Source organism: Equus asinus, chromosome 5 (assembly GCF_041296235.1).
Source record: "Equus asinus isolate D_3611 breed Donkey chromosome 5, EquAss-T2T_v2, whole genome shotgun sequence".
NCBI lineage: Eukaryota > Metazoa > Chordata > Mammalia > Perissodactyla > Equidae > Equus > Equus asinus.
In genome coordinates, this window is record NC_091794.1 from 95040801 (window position 1) to 95061714 (window position 20914).

A 20914-nucleotide genomic window follows, 5' to 3' on the forward strand; every position below is an offset into this window, starting at 1 on the left:
AAGAAAGACAGGCAGAAATATACTTAGGCCTTTTATTAACATTTAACTTACTGCCAAACAGAGGAGAGCAAACAGATTTGAGGGCTGAAGCACCGCTGGATTCTTAAACTTTTACACATGAAACTCTGAATAACTTGCATAAAGTAGTTGCTATTAACCTTTAGGGTAAGAATTCAAATTCCAAAAGACCATCAGTAATAACAGATCTTCACTAGACAATGAATTCACTTCTTCACACTGATTCCCACTGACTGAGCGGTTACGATGCGGCAGGTACTAAACCGGGCACATTTGTTCAAATACAAAGAGAAGTTGAAATACAACAGAAGACATGTAAACAACAGGGGATTCCCAACCTTCTTACTATAAATGGAGGTACATCATCATATGTTACAGTAAACAGCCATTCAAATGCCACAGTTGTCCTTGGTCTACCAACTCTGTTTAACATGCTTTTTCTATTCTTGTGTCACTATTAACATTAAGTTGCTCAAATCTTGTTCAACAGCCAGGAAAGAAAGCCTTTTTTAATTCAAGGATTATAGTGTGTGTTAACTTGAAGAGACCTCTCCCCCACCCATTAAATCCACTGTTTTCATTTTTAGTTAAAATGGTAAGGTCTGATTGATCCAGTGTGGATTTTGGCCTGTTTTACTCACTGCTGTACCCTTACCGGCTAGAACAGGGCCTGGCACATAGTGTATATATTTGCTGAATGAATGAATTATTCCTATGATCTATGGCTCATCACGTAATAACATACCCAAAAACTTCTCACGTTAATTGACTTCTTAATGCTTTTAAACTTGACAGAAAGAAACCCCCAATGTTTACATCAGCCAGCTGCTTGTGAAACGCTATCACTCCATACGTGTAAACAGCAGCATGCGCGAGGTGTACAGCTATGCTAAGACAACGCGGGTGCCATCAGCCACCTCACACATTTCTCTAAGTCCCAGGGCTAGAAGAGCTAAATTGTAAAAGACGATGAGGACCCAATTAAGCCTATATCCACGTGCTGAGCATTCTCTTTTGTAAACTAATTACTTCTCCACTGAAATCACGTCTTTATCAAGGCCAAGTACCATTCAGAATTAACATTCTGAGAAGAACCAGAAAATAACAGTCCCACAGAAATTCTGCGCAGAGAAGCTGTGATTGCCACTAAGTTGCCCCATGAACCTGTTGTCCTTCTCCCCCTCAGACTACTGGATTCAATTTCTATTTAAAGGGACACTGCTTTTCTTTAGGAGTGAAAAAAAAGCCAGTTTGGAGAAAATCCCTTTCAAAAGGTTCGAAGAAACCTATCTGCTTGGAATTGTCCGAATAATGTTTGCTGAGAAAACGATCAGCAGCTCCTCTCGAGTCTGGAGCGGGGCCACAGGGCATGATTTGGGGGTATCGGCTTCGGCCCTCGGTGCCAAGTTTGAGATCCCATAAGAGAAGGAGAAGCGACAGAAGGGGCAACGTGGCCACCTGCCCGGTCTGCCGGGGGCCGCGGGGCCACCGTGCGCTCCCAACTTTGTCAGCCCTTCCCCGCGGCGCAGATGCTCCTCGCGCCTCCCGGCTCAGGCTCGCGACCCGCAGGCCGGAGCGGGGCCGGGGGCCACCAGAGGCCCGCCGGCCCGGGAGCGGCCCTCGGGCGGCGGCGCGGGCCGGGGGCGCGGGCAGGAGGGGGCTCGCCGCCCCTCCCCCCGGCGGCCCGAGCGCTCCCAACGGCGGCGCGGCGGCTCCCTCGGCCCGCGCCCGCCGCGCCCTCCCAGCCCGCCGGCGGCCCCGCCGCGCCCGCGCCTCCGGCGGACCCCGGCGAGCCGGCCGGGGCCCCCCGGGCAGCGCTCCTCGGGGCCCCCGCGCGGGCATGCGGCCTAGTCGGGGTTACATAACGGGGCCGGGCCCCTCCAGAGCCGGCTGGGGCCGCGGGCCGGGCCGGGGGCGGGGGCGCCGCCGCTCACCTGCCGTAGATGCCCTCGGTGATCCGGTTCCGCTTTAGGGGGCGGCGGAGCTTACTGCAGTCGGCGTTCCGCCGCTTCATCCTCCCGCTGGGGGGCCGGTGCCCGCGCCGCCGCCGCCGCCGCCGCCTCGCACCTCAGCCGCCGCCGCCGCCGCCGGCCCGCCCCGCGTCGGGCCTGGACTCTACCCCTGGGGCCGGTCACACAGACATGGAGCCAGCACCCGGGGGAGGGGGGCCGGGGGGGGTTCGGAGCCTCCTCCGCCTTCGGAAACAAAGAAATGACAATTCCGGGGCCCGCCCGCCCCAGCACCAGCCAGCAGCCTGCCCCGCCTCCTCGGCTCCGACGGACGGCCCTCGGGGCCAATCGAAGGCACCGCCACGCCGCTGCCGGCCAATCCTAGGGCCTGTTAGGGCAAAGAGGCCTCTAGAACCCGCCTCTTTGAAGGACAGAAAAATGCGCCAATCATTACAGCGGCTGGGCCCGTGCCTGGGCCTATCAGAAAAGATTTAAATAGAGGCTTATAAATAGGCCCTATAAATATAACATCCTATATTATGTCTTGTTGCGAAGGTCCACTTCATTGTTATTGGGTTGCGTTTCGTTGTATTACAATCCATACTAGAGCATACCGTGTATACTCATTGTGGGCCACCACTAGCACCCGGGGAAATCGGGAGGCCTGGGTTTGCGGCATGTGCTGTTTCTGCGCTGACATGTGCTCCAGTCAGTCGCGTCATTATGTAAGGGGCTCGCAGCATCCTCCCCATCCTGGAGACTCCGGGGGCAGCGCCGCGGGCCTTTTCTGCGGATCCTGGAGCGCTCGGCCAGGCCGGCCGCGTCAGCGCGCGACGGGGGTACGAATGACAAAGCAAACCCCACAGACACGGACACACACACACCCTGTCAGCTTCCCGCGACGTGGTGACAGCGAGGCGGCCAATCGGAGGAGGCGCGGGGCGGAGCCTCCGCGGTCCCGCCCCCCCTGGAGGCGCGTCACGGGGGCGGGGCCGTGGGTGCGCGCGACGTCGCGCGAGGCTGCCGGGGGCGTGCGGGGCGGTGCGGTCTGGGCTCCACGTCCGCAGGGCGGGCTGGGCGGCGGGCTCTGCGGACGCCGCGCCTGCTGGACCCGGCGAGCGTCGGCGTCGGGGGCGTGTCTGCCCCGCGGCTGGGGGCCGGGGCCGTGGCTGTGGAGGGCCAGGTGAGCGGCTGCTCGGCGCGGGCCGGCTCCTCGGAAGCGGGCCCGCCGCGCCAGCGATTCTCCTGGCCTACCATTCCTAGAGCGCCGATTTTGTGCCTGGCACCGTGCGCTGGGCTTTGCATCTGTTTGTTAATTTTCTCCTCATACTCCGTTGCAACGCAGGTAGGGCAAAATGACAATTAGAAAAGATGGCAAACGTTTTCTTTTAAAGAGAAAGAAAAAGAATGTATGTCTTTACAGAAAACTGGGACAAGGTACAAAAGGAGCGAGGGGGGAAAAAATCACCCGTGGATCTCAGCACTTCACACAACCACTGTTATCATTCTGTATTTTTTCCTTTCTTAACAGTTTCCCCCCGTGGGTGAATAGATTATTACTATGAATGTTATTACTATTATGAAATAGAATAGTGATCATACTAGATATTTAATTTTGTATCCTGTTTTTCACTTAACATAAGCATTTTTACATGTTATAATGCACCCTTCCTAAATACTTCTGATGGTTGCAAAATCTCCTATCAAGTGGCTGTATTAACCTAACTGGTCACCAACAGTGGGACTGTTAGATGGTCTTCCAGCACATTTTAAAAACTTCCAGGAAGTACTTGGCATCTTGTTTTGCCCTGGGTTGGGTAGACCCCTGTGATCACCCCCATTCATCAACACCCACCCCAAGTGGGATCTTGTAATTTATACCAAATGCATCAGCCTCAACTGCTGCTCTGTTACTTTATTCTGTTACAGATCTTCAAAGATCCCTCAGTGCCTGAAAGAGAAAAGATCCTCTTTATTATGTCATCTAGAGCTGGTCACAATGGGGACCCACTGTTTATGGATGGATCCTTTTCCAGTCCTCCCCAGTCAAGCAAGTCCACTACACTCAAACCCGCTACAACCTTATCTCCCCATCTTCCTGCTTTAACTCCCACACAGAGCATCTCCATCAATGCTGCTCCTAATTTGTGGTTTCTTGGTGAGGTTTGTCCATCCGTCTAAACGAAAAGTTTCTTGGGGGTTGGATCTGTACCTTGTAGAGATGCAGTTTAGAAAAATTGGCAAGAGTATATGCTTTTTCAGACCAGGAATAAAATTCCCGATTGGCTGCTTACTAGCTCGGGCCAGTTACTGGATCTCTCAGAGCCTCTGTTTCCACTCAGGTTCGTTTTAAGACCTGCGGAATAATGAACTTTCAGGGTCAGGCACACAGTAGGTAACGGCAAGCAACTACCGTTAACAGTATACTCGTTTTTCATCCCTCACCTCTGCTCCAGAATGTTGATAAAGTGGCACTGGGCGGCCAAGGAAAACAAACTCTGAGCTCAAAGTTTCACTGAGGCTGCCCATCATTGTGAAAGGATCTGAATGAATGCTCTGCTTGGAGCAGCAGAAAAACACTTCAGCTGACAAGGCAGATTGGTCCATGAAGGAGGGTATAGGCATTACTCAAATCAATATGGCTAAAGGCTTGAAGGCATAGGCCCGTGGTAAAGTCCCTGCTCCAAACTCCATGGGGACCCGAAACCTGAATAGTCGTCATATCCATGACTGCAAGGTTCCAGATCATCTGGGACTAGGTCAACTCTGTGAGGTTAGGGGCCATATCTTTGGTCTTTTCCACTCCCTTTTGTGTTCCTGTCGTCCAGGATAGTGCCAGGGCACACTGTGGAATGGACAGGTGAGTAATCCAGAGAAAAGATGGGACATGTGCTGGCTTTCTGGAGCTCACTGTCTAGCCTGCCTTTGCATAGATTTCTGACAAGGGCATTCCATGCTGTGGCAGAAGTGTGGAGTGCCTGGGAGCTATTGGGGTGTGTTCATGAAAGTTGTTGTTGGGTATAGGGCTACATGGGAGCAAAGAAAGGGAGGAGAGAATCTTAGGGTGATGGCCCGAGAAGAAGCAACGTGGAGGTCTGGGTTCCAGTCCCAATTCTGATGCCGTCTCACTCGTGTCTTTAGCTGAGTCACCTGCCCGCCTTGTGCCAAGATGGCTTCTGGTGACATTTCAAGCCCTATGTTTAGAAGCAGGTCATGTTAGCTCCATATTACAGATGAGAAAACTTAGGCTCAGAGAAAAGGTCACAATTGTTATGGTAGAGCAGTTTAGCTCAAGGCACAAGCTGAGCAAGCCCAAGCCTTGATGCTACAGGCACATGCTCTGGTGCCTGTAAGTGGCTGTTGATGGTTAGGGCTGTTGATCTGTTGATTGGCTGGAGTGGAATGATGGGAATGGCCTCCCTGCCGAGAGCCCAAAAGTGGCCATTTTAGGGATGAATGAGTAAGACCGGGAAGGGAGATCATTTGCTCTCATTCAAAAGCCCAAGGGCCAGACAGGAATTCAGGGCTGTCCCTCCTCTTCTGGGAATTTCTGAGAGGCAAGGGGTTGGGATTTGCATTTGAGCTTCAGCTGAGCTCAGAATAGCCCTGGAGAAAGGCTTGTCTCTCATACCCTGTTTCACAAATAAGGAAATTGCATTCCCACCTGTTTCAGCAGCTTCCATCCCCTCAAGCCCACCAGACAGGGCTGGCCCAGCTGCCTTGACTTTCTTCTCGTCCCACAGGAGTCACAGAAGAGTCCAGACATTGGGATGGCCTCTGCTTATACATGTGTCTGTATCCCCCAGAGAACCCTGTTACTGGAGGATGTTCATTGTAGTGTTTAGAACAGAAACAGTTTGGAAATTACCCAGATATCCCACAAAGTGGGCTGGTCAAACAAATGACGCATGGAAATCAGTGTAGCGTGGAGAAAGATCGCACAGAGCGCTTACTATGTACAGTCACTGCTCTAAGAACCATATGCATTTTTTTAAAGTTTTGTGTGTGTGTGTGTGTGAGGAAGATTGGCCCTGAGCTAACATCTGTTGCCAATCTTCCTCTTTTTGCTTGAAGAAGATTGTCCCTGAGCTAACGTCTGTGCCAATCTTCCTCTATTTTGTATGTGGGATGCCACCACAGCATGGCTTGACGAGTGGTATGTAGATCTGTGCCTGAGATTTGAACTGGCAGACCCAGGGCCACCAAAGCAGAGCATGTGAACTTAACCACTACGTTACTGGGCTGGCCCCTCTAAGTACCATATGCATTTTGATGTAATCCTGACAACAACCCTATGAGGTAGAGATTATTACTGGCACAGTATTACAGATGAGAAAACTGTGGCACAGAGCAGTTAAGTCATTTGCCTAAGGTCCCACAGTAGGTGAGGGAGAGAGGATTTTAACCCAGGCAGTGTGGTGTCAGAGCCTGGGATCATGCTATAGTGTTGTAGAAAGATTTTCTTGGCTTGGAAACTGCTTATGATATACTGTTCGTGAAAAAAACCAAGTTACCAAACAGTATGTGCTGTATAATCCCATTTTTATAGGGGAAAAAAACAAGGCATAAATTCAGAAGAATAGTAAAAACTTGAAAGGGTGTATACACAAAAAAATAGAGCTGGTTTTTGGAGGTGTTGGAATCATGGGCGCTTTATGGAAACTTTAAGCATCTCTGCATTTTCAAAATGTTCAACAGTAAACATGCCATGCTTGTGCAGTAGTAAGAATTGCTGACATTTATGGGGCGTTTTCTCTACATCTGATACTTTATGTCACTACCTTATTTAGTCTTCACAAGCGCCCTATGAGATTGGCAGTGGTTTTCTCCACTTCAGAGATGAGGAAACAGACTCAGAGAGAATGACTGTCTTACCCAAGGTCACCCAGCTAATAATTGGCAGAGCTAGGATTTGAACCCAGGTCGCCTGGCTCCAAAGCTCATGTTTGTTGACTGAATGAATGATTGACTTAGCCATCCTTTAACCAGGCATGCCTAGAGGAGGATCACACCTTTGGTGTGGATGAACTTCCAGAGGAGGATGGAGGACTCTCCCGCCTCCGTGGTCACTGCCCATGACTGAGCTTTATGATGCTCGACTCAGGTGAGGAGAGCGCAGCACAGCGAGTACTTTCATGAAGCCCTGTTTTTACAGAAAATGCGTGACTACATGTGAAAGCTGCAGTCTCTCTGACTTAGTGCATCACACCAGGAGGAAGCTTGGCTCCTCTAACCAGGATGCTGCAGTCATAGCACCCCTTGCCCACCTTCATTTCCACAGCACAGGTGGCCAAGCACACTTACACAGTTTCACATTTGTAATAACTCTGTGAGGAAAGCAGAGCCGCCCGTCTTACCTGACTCATAAGGAAACTGAGACTGTGGGTGGTTTAGTAGATGGAAGGTAGAATTGCACAGTAGTCAGCAGCGCAAGCTATGGCATCAGATGGATCTGGGTTGGGCCCCAGCTCTGCCATATAGTAGCTGTGTGTCTTTGGGTACTCACATCACATCTCTGAACAGCACTTTCCTCATCTGTAAAATAGGAGTGATCATGCCTGTACTCACAGACTTGAGGGCAAGATTAAATGAAATAATGTATGCAAAATGCTTGGTCCAGGGCTTGGCATTCCAGAAATGGCAGCTGTTATTCATTCAATAAATATTTATTGAGCATGTACTATGGACGGAGCACCAGGTGCTGACGATACCACAGTCAGATGTCCATGTTCTCATGTTGCTTGCATCTGAGTTGGGGAGGTTGAGAGCACGCGGGGGTCTGGTGGGAGGAGGGTTTCAGGGAAAAGGAGCGGCAGATGCCCAGAGGGCTTTTTTCCCAACATTTTATTATGAAAAATTTCAAACACACAAAAAATGTTGAAAGAATTGTACAGTGAAAAGCCATTCACCTCCCACCTAGATTCAACAATGAACATTCAACTATATTTGTTTTATAACCTATCTTCCTTAGATCCCTTGTGCTTTTTTGTACCAGGTGACCTGCCTTGAAGCTTTGGAGACAGAATATCTGGAACTGTAGTGAGAAAACAGGGGCTTTTTGCAAGAGTCAGAAGAGAAGGGAGAAAACTCCCCTTTTGACAAATCTGTTGGGAGAAGCCGACAGCGGGGCACGTCCCTTTATTAGAGAGAGCCTCTCTGTTCAGGGAGGAGCTTTGCCTTCTCCACAAGTGGTCAGTCCCTCACTGGGGCAGGATCAAGATACACAGGGATATAGGGTGCCATGGAACCAGCTGCCACCCACACTGAGTTTGCCAGCCAGTAAACACCACCGTCAGGGGCTGCAGGCGCAGGGGCTGGCGATGACTGGAAATCTTTAATGTCGTCTGGCTGATGTCTGGTGCCCCTGGGCAGGTGGGTCCGGCTGCCTGGTTTACCAGCTGCTGGTACTGGTTTCAGACCAGCAGGACTCACATTCACGTATCCCCCACAGAGGGGAGTCCCTCCTTAAAGGAAGTCAGTTTATAGGAAGTGCTGACTTCCAAAAAAAGGCCAGAAGTTGTTTGTTTTGGTGAGGAAGATTGGCCCTGAGCTAACATCTGTGCCCATCTTCCTCTATTTTTTTATGGGGTGGCTGCCACACCGTGGCTTGATGAGTGGTGTACGTCCACGCCGGGGATCTGAACCCACAAACCCCAGGCCTCCAAAGTGGAGTGCACGAACTTAACCACTACACCACCGGACCAGCTCCAGAAATTGTTAAATCTAGAACCAGAGATGATGAAAAGGGGAATGGGGACCCTTGACTTCTGACCTCTAGGGGTCAAGGCACCTTCTCCTTATATACTATTGAGGTAGCAGAGGGCTTAGAATCCTGTGTCCCTAGACTTTTAGAATTGGAAGAAGACATAGAAGTTATCTGGGCTGGAATTAAGTGGTCAGACACCCAGGTGTGAAGTCGGACTGCCTCGGGCGTAAATCCCAGCACCACTTACTAGCTCTGTAACCTTGGGCAAGTCACTAGACCTCTCTGTGCCTCAGACTCCTCGTTTGTAATATAAGGCTAGTAGGACCCACTTCACAGGGTCACTAACTGAGTTCATACATGTAAAGTGCCTAGAACAGTGCCGAGCAATGGTAAGTGCCTAGCGTGTGTGAGCTCTGGAAAACATCTAAAGCAAAAGTAACCAGTCTTAGTGGTTTGCACCCAATTTTTTTCCTATGCTTGTGTTAACATATTGTTATTATTTTATAGAAGTGGGAACATACTATGCATGCTGTTCTGTAACTTGCTTTTTTGCCAAATAGTATATCCTCTGTGCCACTATTTGACAAACCTTAGAAGCATTTTCCTCTGGATTTTTCCAGACTTAACCAGTCCCCTCCTACTGGACATTTAGGTTATTCTCAAGTTTTTTCTTCTGTAAATAAAGCTGTGCTGGGCAAGAAGTGACTGATGCCCACTGGCTATATGACTTTGGATATGACCTTCAGGTCTTAGTTTCTACATCTAAAAACAAAATGACAGGATTCTACCAGGTGATTAAAATTTCCTGCGATCTGCATATGAATCACTTCCGAGATATGTCTGATACATAACCATCAGCTTCTGCTTGCATTCTTCTAGTGACAGGGTGCTCACTGTCTCATGAGCAGCCTATTTCCTTGGGCAGCTGTAATGGTCAATAAAGTATCCATTCACGCTGGGCCAAAATCTGCCGCCCTGCAACTCCTAGCCTAGTTTTATTCTCTAGGGACCCACAAATTCAGTCTGGACTCAGTGGCCAGTGGCTTGGGGCCAGTGTAGAAGGTAAGAAAACTTCGATTCCTTCCTTCCTCCCTCCCTCCTTTCTTGATACTTATTATACATCAGACCTTCTTCAAGGCACATGGACGTAACCATGGGAGAAGTTAGCTGCAAGGGTCAGAACTGGCTCCCAGGCCCCTTAGAGCCCATTCCAGGGGTCTGTCCACGGCTGTGGGAGGTGGGTGCCGAAGCTGGTGGCCTTCCTCAAACGCATTGTCATGCCCACGCTCCAGGAGAGTACTGGACTGCTCTGTGAGGAGGTGGCCAGAGGAGGGGGCAACTTCAGCCTTGGACTGGATCAGGATTACCACCAGGTTTTTACTGGAGCTGGACCCAACCCTCCTTTCTCTCCCCACCCCCCCGCAACCCCCCCCCCCGCCCCCCCCCCGGCCTACCCTTAAAAGGTTTAGAGACAAGTCAATTTAAATACAGATTCAAATATAAATAATGTCATCTGTGTCACTCTGAGGAGTTAGTTCTCCCTGAGTCCTGTCTGGATCCTTCCCAGGGTTTAGTATTGTTCTTTGCTTTCATTCATTCATTCATTCTCATTCAAAACATCCTTATTAAGAGTTCACTGGGTGCCCTCTCTGAGCCTCAGTTTCCCCATCTGTAAAGTAAGAGTGTTGACTCCTTCTCTGCCTTCTTTGCAAGGAGATGGTGAGAGGAACCTGAAATAACGAGTAAAGGAGGGTTCTAATTTTTGGGTGCTGAGTAAATGAATGCCTTCTTTTAAACTGAGCACAGTGCCTGCCCGATGATGGGAATGCAGCAACTCTTTGTTGAATAAAGAAATGAATGATCGAAGGAATGAATGAAATGTTGGAATAAATGCCTTTCTTCTCCCTGATCATAATCCCTCTGCCTGTGTTAACTCCTTAGACAGGCCAGCAGAGCCGTCCTTGCAGCCTGAGATAAGGCCTTTGACGCCTGTCTTCACTGTCACTCCCTTGCGTGACTGTAGGGACAGAGGGGTGATGCCCGGCACTGGTGGAGCTCCTGCCCTGAGACAAGCACGGGATGGGATCTAAGTACCCACCATCTGTGCGCTTCTGCCTGCCCCCGTTGACCATAGTGCTGGAGGTGCTTTTCATTGTCCTCTTCGTCTTTTACACCTCCTATGACACTTCCTTGGGGAATCAGAGGAAGTTCCTGGAGACCTATGGAGGTGAGTGTCCAGAGGGGAGGTAGTCACAGAGGCAAACAGCAGGGGCAGGGGCAGAGGAGGTCTCTGATCCTCCAGGGGCCTCGATGTTCCTTTCCAGAAAGTCTCCGAGGAATGGACTTTCCTCATCTTCTTCCAGAGGTTGTGCAAAGGCCCAGCTAAGAATGGAGGCTCTCCTTGAGGAACAGCTCGGGTGTCACCTCTTCCATGAAGCTTTCCTTGATTTGTCAGGGCAAAGTGAGAGGCCTCCTTTTCTATGTTCCCAGAATTCCCTTGGCCAAATGGTCTTCATAATTCTCTGCTTCTCTGCTTCCCCCTCCCCCCACTTCTCTCTCCTTAGCAGCAAGAAATTTCACATGATTGTTGGGATTTTGGTTTTTGTTTCCTTTTGTTGGTCTCTCTTGCTCATTTCTGTACCACTCTCCTTTTGGAAGCTTTAGTCTGTTGCCTCTCCACTGCCCCTAGACTTCTTCTGTTCACTTAGGGGTCTGGGAAGTCTTCATTCTGTCTGCAAAGCCAGAGCCATAAGGTATGGCTGAACGGGAGTGGAGGGTGGTGGTTATTTTACATGCAGCTAAAAATATTCACAGACTGTGATGAGGACAACTGTAAACAAGACAGATGTCCACTGTGGTGTGGTGTTTGCTTTTTTTTTAATTGAGATGAGTTTTCAAGCATCTTAGTAGGCCGCTATATTGTTCGTGATAGTGGACAGGCCTCTTGAGTGACGTCCCTGAGACAAGGCTGAAGCTTGAGCCTGGTTGAGTGCTTGCTTGTTTCTAAGAGATGTTAATGGACTAGTTACCTGGAGGCAAAGAGAGGTCGTCCCTGGGCCCTCAGCGGTGGAAGGAAGGACAAGGAGATGACTGAGGGAGGGGAGCCCCTGCACCACTTAGGCGGCCAGCCCAGAGAGGGGCCCTCAGTGCCTGACAGAAAAAGGCCTGGGCACAATTTTAATTCATTTCAATTGACTTTAATTCTCTTAAATCCAACCTAATGTAATTCAATTCAGTTACTCCATTCATTCAACCCTGTATTAATCCAGGGTGGGATCCAGACTACGTGCTAATTAGAGCTGATATTTACTGAATACTTACTATGTACCAGACTCTACTCTAAATGCTTTACGTTGGACCCTCACAATGACGCCATGAGACAGGTACTGTTGTGATCTCTGTGTTTCATTTGAGGAAACTGGGCACATGGACGTTGAGATTTTTGCCCAAGGTCATGCAGCCAGCAATAATTTAGGCAGCAGCCGACTTAAATTGAGGCAGCCTGGTTTTAGTTTCCGTGTGCCTAACCATTAGGCTCACGGCTTCATTTTACAGTGAGCTTGAGTCACTTGTCCTAACCAGCAGGTGTAGAAGCCAGTGTTCCCATCCTGTAAATTGGATCCAGTGTCCTCAGTCACTCACTTTATATGGAAGCACAGAGGAGGGCCCACGACCCAGGCAGGGGGGACAGTGATGTCAGGGAAGGCTTCCCGAGGGAGGTGACTGCCCAGCAGGGTTTTGGAGGCTCAGTAGGAGTTAACAGTGTGAAAATGGAGGCTCAAGAGCACAGCAGGAGCCATCGTGTGTGCGCTCATTGGAGTGGACCAGGCCATGGTTTAACATTGAGATGTTGTTGGCGCGTAAGAAGGGAAGCAGGGCGTGGCGGGGCCAAAGGGTTGAGTAAGGAGTTTGACCTTCATTCTGCTCACCTAATAGGAAGCAATAGTGTGACAAGCTTGGGTTTGGATTATGGAAAAAGCCATTCCAGGGCTGGCATAGGGGATGGAGGAAGGGGCGTGACCTGAGGCGGGAGACCAGCGTGGAGGCTTCAGTGTAAGATGGAGCAGAGGGCTTCCTACTTTTCTGCTTGTGCACACCATTTTTTAAGCACGCACCATATTTATATGCTATACTCAAGCACTGCTGCATTCATATATTTTTGTACATTATAATACGTACGTGTAAGATAGAAAATTCCAAAGCAATCAAAATGAAATATGTAATATTTTCAAATTTCTGATCATGATGGTATCAATCTCAAGTCAAAGCCCGTCGTTACCATTAACAATAGTGGATATAAACCCCTTCCTCAGAGTCTTCTGGGTAATTTCACTCATCTTGGTTGACTTCTTGTCAGATCTGATTAGACTGACGTTTTGTTTTTAATCCTGAATATGACTGACAACAAGTTTGCACAAGGAGACGTATCGCTCTGCCCGTTTTTTGTGTATACACTTGGCTCTGTTACGGTTTTGCCCCCAGTCTGTGTTTTTTGGCAGGAGTTGGTTAAGCCATTGGTCCATTTTGTGAAAGTGAGTTGAGTTACAACTAGGTAACTTAATCTGTCGATCCACTTAATCTAATCCAGTCCATGTAAACTACGATGAGTTATTTAAACCAGCCAATTTTAAAAAAGACATCTTTGAGAAAATCAGGAAATCTGAATATAGCACGAATATTATATGACCTACAGGAATTACTGTTAGTTTTGTTGGGTGTGATAATAGCATATTGGGTTTTTTTTAACGGCCTTATATTTTAGAGAAGCATATTGAAATAGAATGAGTTCTGGGGTTTGCTTTATGCCAGATAAAAAAGAGAAAACGAGTGGAGAAGGATAAAAAAACCATTGGTCCATGTGACAATCATCAAAGCTGGGAGTGGGTATGTGAGGTCCACCAGGCTGCTTTCTCTTTTTTGTGTATGCTTGAAATTTTCTGTAATAAAGAGTTAAATTAAAAAAACGAAAAACAGAGCCGGCCCTAATGGCCTAGTGGTTAAAGTTCAGCACTCTCTGCTTCGGCGGGTCACTTCCTGGGCCCAGAACCACACCAGTCACCTGTCATAGCCATGCTGTGGTGGTGGCTCACATAGAAGAACCTGAAGGACCTACAACTAAAATATACAACTGTGTACTTGGGCTTTGGGAGGAAAAAAAAGAGAGAGAAGATTGGCAACAGATATTGGCTCAGGGTGAATCTTTCCCAGCAAAAAAAAAACCCAAAAAACAAAAAACGAAACACTGTCATTAATTGCAATGTGATGAATATGGAGAAATGCAGGTCACCCCCTTCCCAGTGGCCCAGTATTCCCTAGCTGGGAAGACTAAGCTGTCTGACACCCTGAGCAAGAGCGCCGAGGCTCCTGGGTTACACTGAGTATTAAGCACTTGCACGGTTGCCATCTTCACCAAGTGCCTTTAGAAGCAGAATAGCCTAGATCAGTGTTTCTCAAAGTGTGGTCCCCAGACCAGCCACCTCAGCATCTCCTGGGAACTTGTTAGAAATGCAGATTCCTAGGCTCTAGTCCCAACTTAGTGACCGGAAACTCTAGGGGCTGGCCCGGTGGCGCAGCAGTTAAGTTCACACGTGCTGCTTCTTGGTGGCTCAGGGTTCGCCGGTTGGGATCCCAGGTGTGGACATGGCACTGCTTGGCATGCCATGCTGTGGTAGGTGTCCCACATAGAGAGTAAAGGAAGATGGGCACGGATGTTAGCTCAGGGCCAGTCTTCCTCAGCAAAAAGAGGAGGATTGGCAGTAGTTAGCTCAGGGCTAATCTTCCTCAAAAAAAAAAAAAAGAAAGAAAGAAACTCTAGGAGTGTGTCCCAGCAATCTGTGTTTTACCAAACCCTCTAAGTGACTCTAATACACACGAAAGTTTGAGAACTACTGCAGTTAGACTGACTCAAATCTTGCCTCTGCCTCTTCTTAGCTGTGAGGCCTTGGGCAAATGATTCAATCTCTCTCTGCCTCCATTTTAACCTCTGTCACAGGATGATGGTACTTATTTCACTGGGTTATTAAAGGATTGAAAGAATTAACACATATAAACACTGATAAAGAGTATTAGCTTTTATTATTAACAGACTTTAATTTCTTATTTTTTTAATAAAATAAATAAAATTGGGAGTGCTAATATCTTCTTCCAGCAGCTCCTGTGGATTGTCTGGAGCATCTTCTGAGGCGGGCGTTCTCTACTCTGATAACCATTGGTCTGGATGACCTGTGATGAGGGCAAATGGGCAGGGACAGTGGAGGAGAAGTGAAGAGTCAGATCCAAGAGATATTAAGAGATAAAGTCAGCTGTACTTGGTGAAAATGAAGGAGGAGTCAAGGATGGCTTCAGACTTGTGATTTGGCAGAGGGAGGTGTCAGTTCCTGAGATGAGAGGCACAAGGGGAGGGGCAGATTGTGGGGTAATTGAACAACAATATGTTCATTCTGGGCCTGGGGTTGAGGTGCCTGTGCCATGCTCAGGTGAAGCAGAATGCATTGGGGATCTATTGCTGCACAACAAACCACCCCCAAACTTAGTGGCTTCAAATAGCAGCCATTTAGTTTGCTAATGATCATGATTCTGTGGTTCAGCAATTTGGGCTGGGCTCAGCGATGCCGTTCTTCTGTTGGTTTCACGTAGTGTCATGCATCTCCAGCTTGGAGGATGGCTCCACATGGCCTCCTTCACATGTTTGGCAGTTGGTGCTGGCTGGCAGCTAGCCCATGTGGTACCAGCAGACTAGCCCAGACTTCTTCACATGGCAGCAGAAGAGTTACCACAGTAAGGGAGGGCAAGCCCCAAGGCACGGGTGCTTTTCAAGCCTCTGCTTATATCGTGTTTACTAACGTCCTGTTGGACAAAGCAGGTCATAAGAACCAACCCAAGTGGGAGGGGCCTATACTGGAATGCATGATTCACTGGGGGCCATTACTGTGACAATCTATCTCACAGAGCCTGCTCTGGGGCTGCCAAGTTGGGGGAGCATCCTGTGCCCTGCCCTGTGGCTACCATCCAGTTCCCCCATACTCCTCAGAAGCAGGGACGAGAGCTACTAGAAGACAAAAGGGGCTTTGCCAGTGACATGTAAATACCCCCAAATCCTGGTACCTTCCATCTTAGCCCTGGCTGCCCCTTTGATTGGGAAAACTCTCTTTTTCTCTTCCCAGGCTGCTGCAGGGCTGAGTGTGGGGTGGGAGTAGAGGCTGTGGGGAGGGGAAGGCAGCATGGGGCTCCATGGATGGTCCCAACCTGGGGCTGCAGAGGTCTTCCCAGTTCGCAGTGGGGAGCACGGTGTGGAGATCAAGCCTGGAGCCTGAGGGACAAAAGCTGGGCCTGGCTTCAGAACGGTTGGTGCTGAAGTGTCTGCAGGCCAGTGGGAGGGGCAGGGGCGGGCGCTGACACAGAGCTGGAATTGGAGCCAGGCCGGAGGAGGGGGGAACCGTCCTGCCTAACGTCACACAGCTGCTAAGTGGCAGGCATGGTTGTATAGTTCCTAGCACTTGCTGTGCACCCCGTGCTGGGCTCAGCGATGTGCATGGGCCATTGAGCTTGCTGCTCACAGCTGTCCTCTGAACAGGTGTCTGTTCCGTACCCATTTTACAGGTTAGGAAGCTGGGATGCACAGGTAGAGCCAGGCTCTGACCCTGACTCCCTGACTCAGAGGCCCACCCTCTTCACTCTTACGCTCTATAGCGTGTGGAGAGGCAGGATGGTGTAGTGGCTAGACCCAGACAGTCAGGATTCGGATCGCCCACCACCATTTGCTAGCTGTGTGACCAGGGCTAGTTACAGTGCCTCTCTGTGCTTCCTTTTCCCCATCTGTAAAATGGGGATAACAAATAGTACCTACTGCTTGAGGTCGTTGTAGGTTAAGGCTGTAAGGCACCTAGAACAGTGCCTGGGATGTGGAGGGCACGGCATGTGTGCCTGCTGCTGCAATGATGGTAATTACTGCCTCACCTCATGCTGCTGGACTCCCAGGTTAGACTTTCCTTCTCCAAGTCCTGGGGTTTTTGTAAACTTCTCCTGAAGGCCTGCCTTAGACGGTGAAGTTCCCCTCTGGGGTCCGGTCACTGGGGCCCCCGTAGCACATCCACTGCTTATCACCCATGAACACATTAGAGTCCACTCGCTTATCAGACCCGCAGCTGATGTGGGGCGCAGCGCAGGCTCTGAGGGGTGGGGGCTGACACCAATGCAGATGTCGCGAGCTGGAACCCAGCCCTGAAGTGGAGGTCTAGATAGTGAGACGTGGGAGGAGTGGGTGTGGGCCCAGAGCCCCCGGAGCCTGGGAGAGGGCTTGGGAGAATGCAGGGCTGAGGGCAGGGGGCCGAGATCAGTGTGGGGTGAGTGGGCTCTGTCAACAGCTCCCAGAAAATGCCGCCCTAGGTTCATCCCGCTGGCGGAAGCACAGCTTCTCCCTCCGGGACAGTGTGGGGCCTTGGGGAGGAAGGCGCTGAGCTCGTTTACCTGGCAGCTGGGGTGGCAGCTGTGCCTGATAAAGCTCCCCACCCAAGATCCTCTGACTTTGTAGTCTTTAGGGCCCCACCTCTGCCCTAATCCTGGTGACCCTCCTCTCCCCACCCACTGAACTCCTTGGAATGTGCCAGAGCAGTGAGGTCCTTAGAGAGCATCAAGTCCAACTACCATGTGTTACAGATAGGGAAACTGAGGCCCAAAGAGGGCAAGGGACTTGCCCAAGTTCCCTTAGCGAGGTGAGGACAAACAAGAGCAGGAGACAGCTTAGGCTGGTGGAAGGGCACTGTACCAGGAGTTCAGAGCCTGGCTCTGCTGCTGTCATGCTGTGCGGCCCTGAGGCGGTCACAGGCTCTCTCTGGTCCCCTTCTATAAAATAAGAGGAAAATGGAAGGGTTTTCCTACTCATGGAATCTTCAATAAGTCTGGACCCTATGTGTGTAGCATTGCTGCAAAATGGCAGATGTGGGTGTTTTTTTTTTAACAGCAGTGTTTAAGAAAAGATTGAATTTGAATATTTAAAGTGAGGTGTGCAGTCTCAATTGGCCATAGGCCTCATCACTCCCCAAAATGCCCTGTACCCTTCATACACGTAGTTTCCTGCTTGGCTCCTAAAGAAATCTGAGCAATCTCAAGAGGAATCCCCTATGTAAAATGTGCCCCCATTCCTAAGAGGATGCACGCAGGAGCCTGAGACTTTGCCTGCGCCTCCCTCTCCCCCAGACAGAGGAGAAGCTACATGAAGCTGAATCCTGCCAAAGCCTACTTCCCACCCACTCGTCAAGTCCCCAGATCCCATGGAGGTCCTCGGGGCTCTCCTCCATCCCGCTGTTGTCAGACTGATCTAAAACATCAACACCCAACCAAGCCCTATGTGCAAGACCCTAGGCGTGTGTGTCTTTCGATGAAAATGAATTGAAATGTAACTTGAAAGGGCTTTCTGAGACTTTGGAGGGTTCTGGAAATGAGAGCTTCCTCATTGTTATCAGAGCCAGGGCTGGAGACCAGTGGAGACCAGGTGACTTGTTATTGCTGTGATGGTGCTGATGGTGCTGATGATGGTGCTGATGGTGATGGTGATGATGATGATGATGATGGTGATGGTGATGATGATGATGATGGTGATGATGATGATAGTGATGATGATGATGGTGATGATGATGATGATGGTGATGATGGGGGGTGAGAGCCACCGTTCATGGAGCATCCTCCATGTTCCAGGCACTATGCACATGAACAAAACCTTCCTTCCTTCAGACCCAAGCTCCCTCGAGGGAGGAAGACTTGCCCTTATTTCACTGATGAGGAAAGTAAGCAACCTACAAGGTCACGCAGCTGTGAAGTTAAAACATATAAATTGCCATTTCTATAGATCAGAAAGGGTCAAATATTGGCAATTTGATATGGTTTAACCTAATCGGGATTGATAGCATTGGGATCAAACAGAACTGTCTGAACTTGAAGCCCATCCTTTTTCCTTTAAAAAAAATGTTTTACTGTCTACATGCTGGTTGTAGCAAATTTAAACACTGAAAATTTTTTAAAAAGTAAAATTCTCCCAAACTCGGAGATAATATCCATGGGGGAAAAATATAAAAATTCCTTCAAGATCTCTCTCCAGGCATCAATACATGTGTGAAAATGGTTGGTGTTTATTGATAAAATAGTCTTTACTATTCTGAGCGATTATGTGCCATATGCCATTTGATTCTGGCAACGGAAGAAAGGAGGCATGATTATTTTTCCCATTTAACAGATGTGGAAACTAAGAGGGCAGACAGAGTGATGGTTAAAGGCACAGGCTTGAGAGTGGACCTTCTAGGGTTAAATCCTGGCTCTACCAGCTGGAGCAGGTTCCTTCACTGGTCTGTGCCTCGGTTTTTGTACCTGTAAAATGGTGATGATAACAGCACCCACCTTGAAGAACTAAACAGGACAGTCCATGCACAGTGATTAAAACAGTGTTGGCACACGGTTAGCACATAACAAATGTAGGCTGTTATGAAAGCTCAGAGACATTAAATAACTAGATTAAGCCACACAGCTAGAAAGTGCCAGAGCTGTGATTTGAACCCAAGCTTGTCTGGTTCCAGAGCCCAAGCTGCTAACCATTTTTCAAACCCGGTCAAAGCGTCCCCCGTTTTCTTTTGCTGGACCTCGCACTGACGTTAGGTAGGTCTCTCGTGTTCACCTGCCACAGCAGGTCCTGCGCAGGGTCTGAGGCTGGGAAGGTGAGTGTCACCAAGATGGCCCTGGCGCTTTCTGCCGGCCCACCAGGTCCCTCTCAGCAGGTGGCAAAGGGAGAGAGCTGTTTTCTGCGAGGATAATTTGGTTCTTGCTGACAGAACCTCTGGGCCTGCTTCTGCCTCCTCTTTTCTACGTGACCTGGGCCAAGTCACTGGCTTCTGTGGCTTTGTTTTGTCACGTGCAGGATCAGGAGGTTGAACCTGATCCTCAATAGCAGCAGTAATTACTGAATGTCAACTATGGACTAAGGACTGGTCCTGAGGCTCTACGCTTGTTCATATCATTATGTTTAATAATACCATAATTGCTACATTTCCTGAGCACTTACTACGCACCAGGCCCTGCCTTCGTGCTTAACCAGGATTAGCACATCCGGTCCTTACCTCAACCCTGCGTGGTATATATGTGTATTCCCATTACTCAGATGAGAAAACTGAGGCTCAGAGAGGTGGAGTAACTGGACCAAGCACTCTTAAATGATCTTTAATGTCCCTTCCAACTGCCATTCAGTAAAACTCTAATTTCACACAACCTCCACCTTGTCTGCCTCTCTTCTTCCTTCTCAACATCTCTTCCCTGACAGTGTTCCAGGATGTTATCATCATGGCGGCCCTTGGCTTGGGCTTCCTCACCTCGTCTTTGCGGAGACACTGCTGGAGCAGCGTGGCCTTCAACCTCTTCATGCTGGCCTTCGGGGTGCAGTGGGCGGTCCTGCTGAATGGCTTCCTAGAGCAGCCCTCCTCTGGGGGGATAGTCATCAATCTGTACAGGTAAGTGGATAGGCCACTGGATGAATTTTGGGTCCTTGAGGGCATGGGGCCCGAGAGGACGGGCTCTAGAAGAGCTGGAATGTCCCCTTCTCTTTCCAGCATCAATGCCATGCAATACATAGGACTTATATATACTAACAAATTATTCACTGTCTATCTAAAATTCAACTTTAACTGGGCATCCTCTATTTTATCTGACACCCCCACTCCATGGCATCATAAGAGGCCCAGATCTACAGCCATCCTGGAGTCCTTTCTTTCCTTATTATTAATTATGATTTTGTAAGGTTACACAGTAAACATAGGTTCAAGAAAAAATTAATAGAGATTAGGCAAAAAGAGTTAGAAATGTCACACTCAGAGAGAGAGTCTCTTGAAAAAAAAGAAGTGCTCTCAGTCCTCAAGTGCGGGTGGACCAGAAATAGCCATGCCTTTAGTTCATTTAAATTAACTTTGATCCATTTAGATACATTTATAGGAAATTCTAAGAATAAGCAAAATTAACCCGTGTTGCTGGAAGTCAGAATAATGGTTACCTGGGGAAGGCAGTTGTTACTGATAAAAACAAAAAACCTTATGGGGTGCAGTAAATGTTCTCGATGTCATCCTGGGTGATGGTTACACAAGGGTAGATATATATAAATCCACTGAACACACACAAAAAGGCATTAGCACTTGAGAGAATCTGGGTAATATTTTTCCTTAAAAATTGTTTTTAGGTTTTATCCAACTCTAATTCTCTCTACTGCCCA

The 20914-nt window shown here is 49.0% G+C and overlaps 2 protein-coding genes across 8 annotated transcripts in view; one reads left to right on the plus strand and one right to left on the minus strand.

Moving 5' to 3' along the window:
• MACO1 (macoilin 1) overlaps nucleotides 1-2290 on the minus strand; it is a 55287-nt gene extending 52997 nt beyond the window's left edge. The window contains exon 1 of the mRNA XM_044770029.2: nucleotides 1953-2290. Within this exon, the coding sequence (XP_044625964.1) occupies nucleotides 1953-2032 (80 nt within the window). The 5' untranslated portion in view covers nucleotides 2033-2290. The remainder of the gene's footprint in view (nucleotides 1-1952) is intronic.
• Nucleotides 2291-2848: 558 nt separating this feature from the next.
• RHCE (Rh blood group CcEe antigens) overlaps nucleotides 2849-20914 on the plus strand; it is a 46934-nt gene continuing 28868 nt past the window's right edge. The window contains exons 1-3 of one of the 7 annotated variants that reach the window (XM_044770021.2): nucleotides 2976-3150; nucleotides 3897-4125; nucleotides 19976-20162. In XM_044770021.2, the coding sequence (XP_044625956.2) occupies nucleotides 3945-4125; nucleotides 19976-20162 (368 nt within the window). In that variant the 5' untranslated portion in view covers nucleotides 2976-3150; nucleotides 3897-3944. Of the gene's footprint in view, nucleotides 3313-3896; nucleotides 4126-10638; nucleotides 10901-19975; nucleotides 20163-20914 lie in introns of those variants that run through there. The other 6 variants (XM_044770020.2, XR_011503551.1, XM_014855029.3 and 3 more) reach the window with 6 other exon arrangements.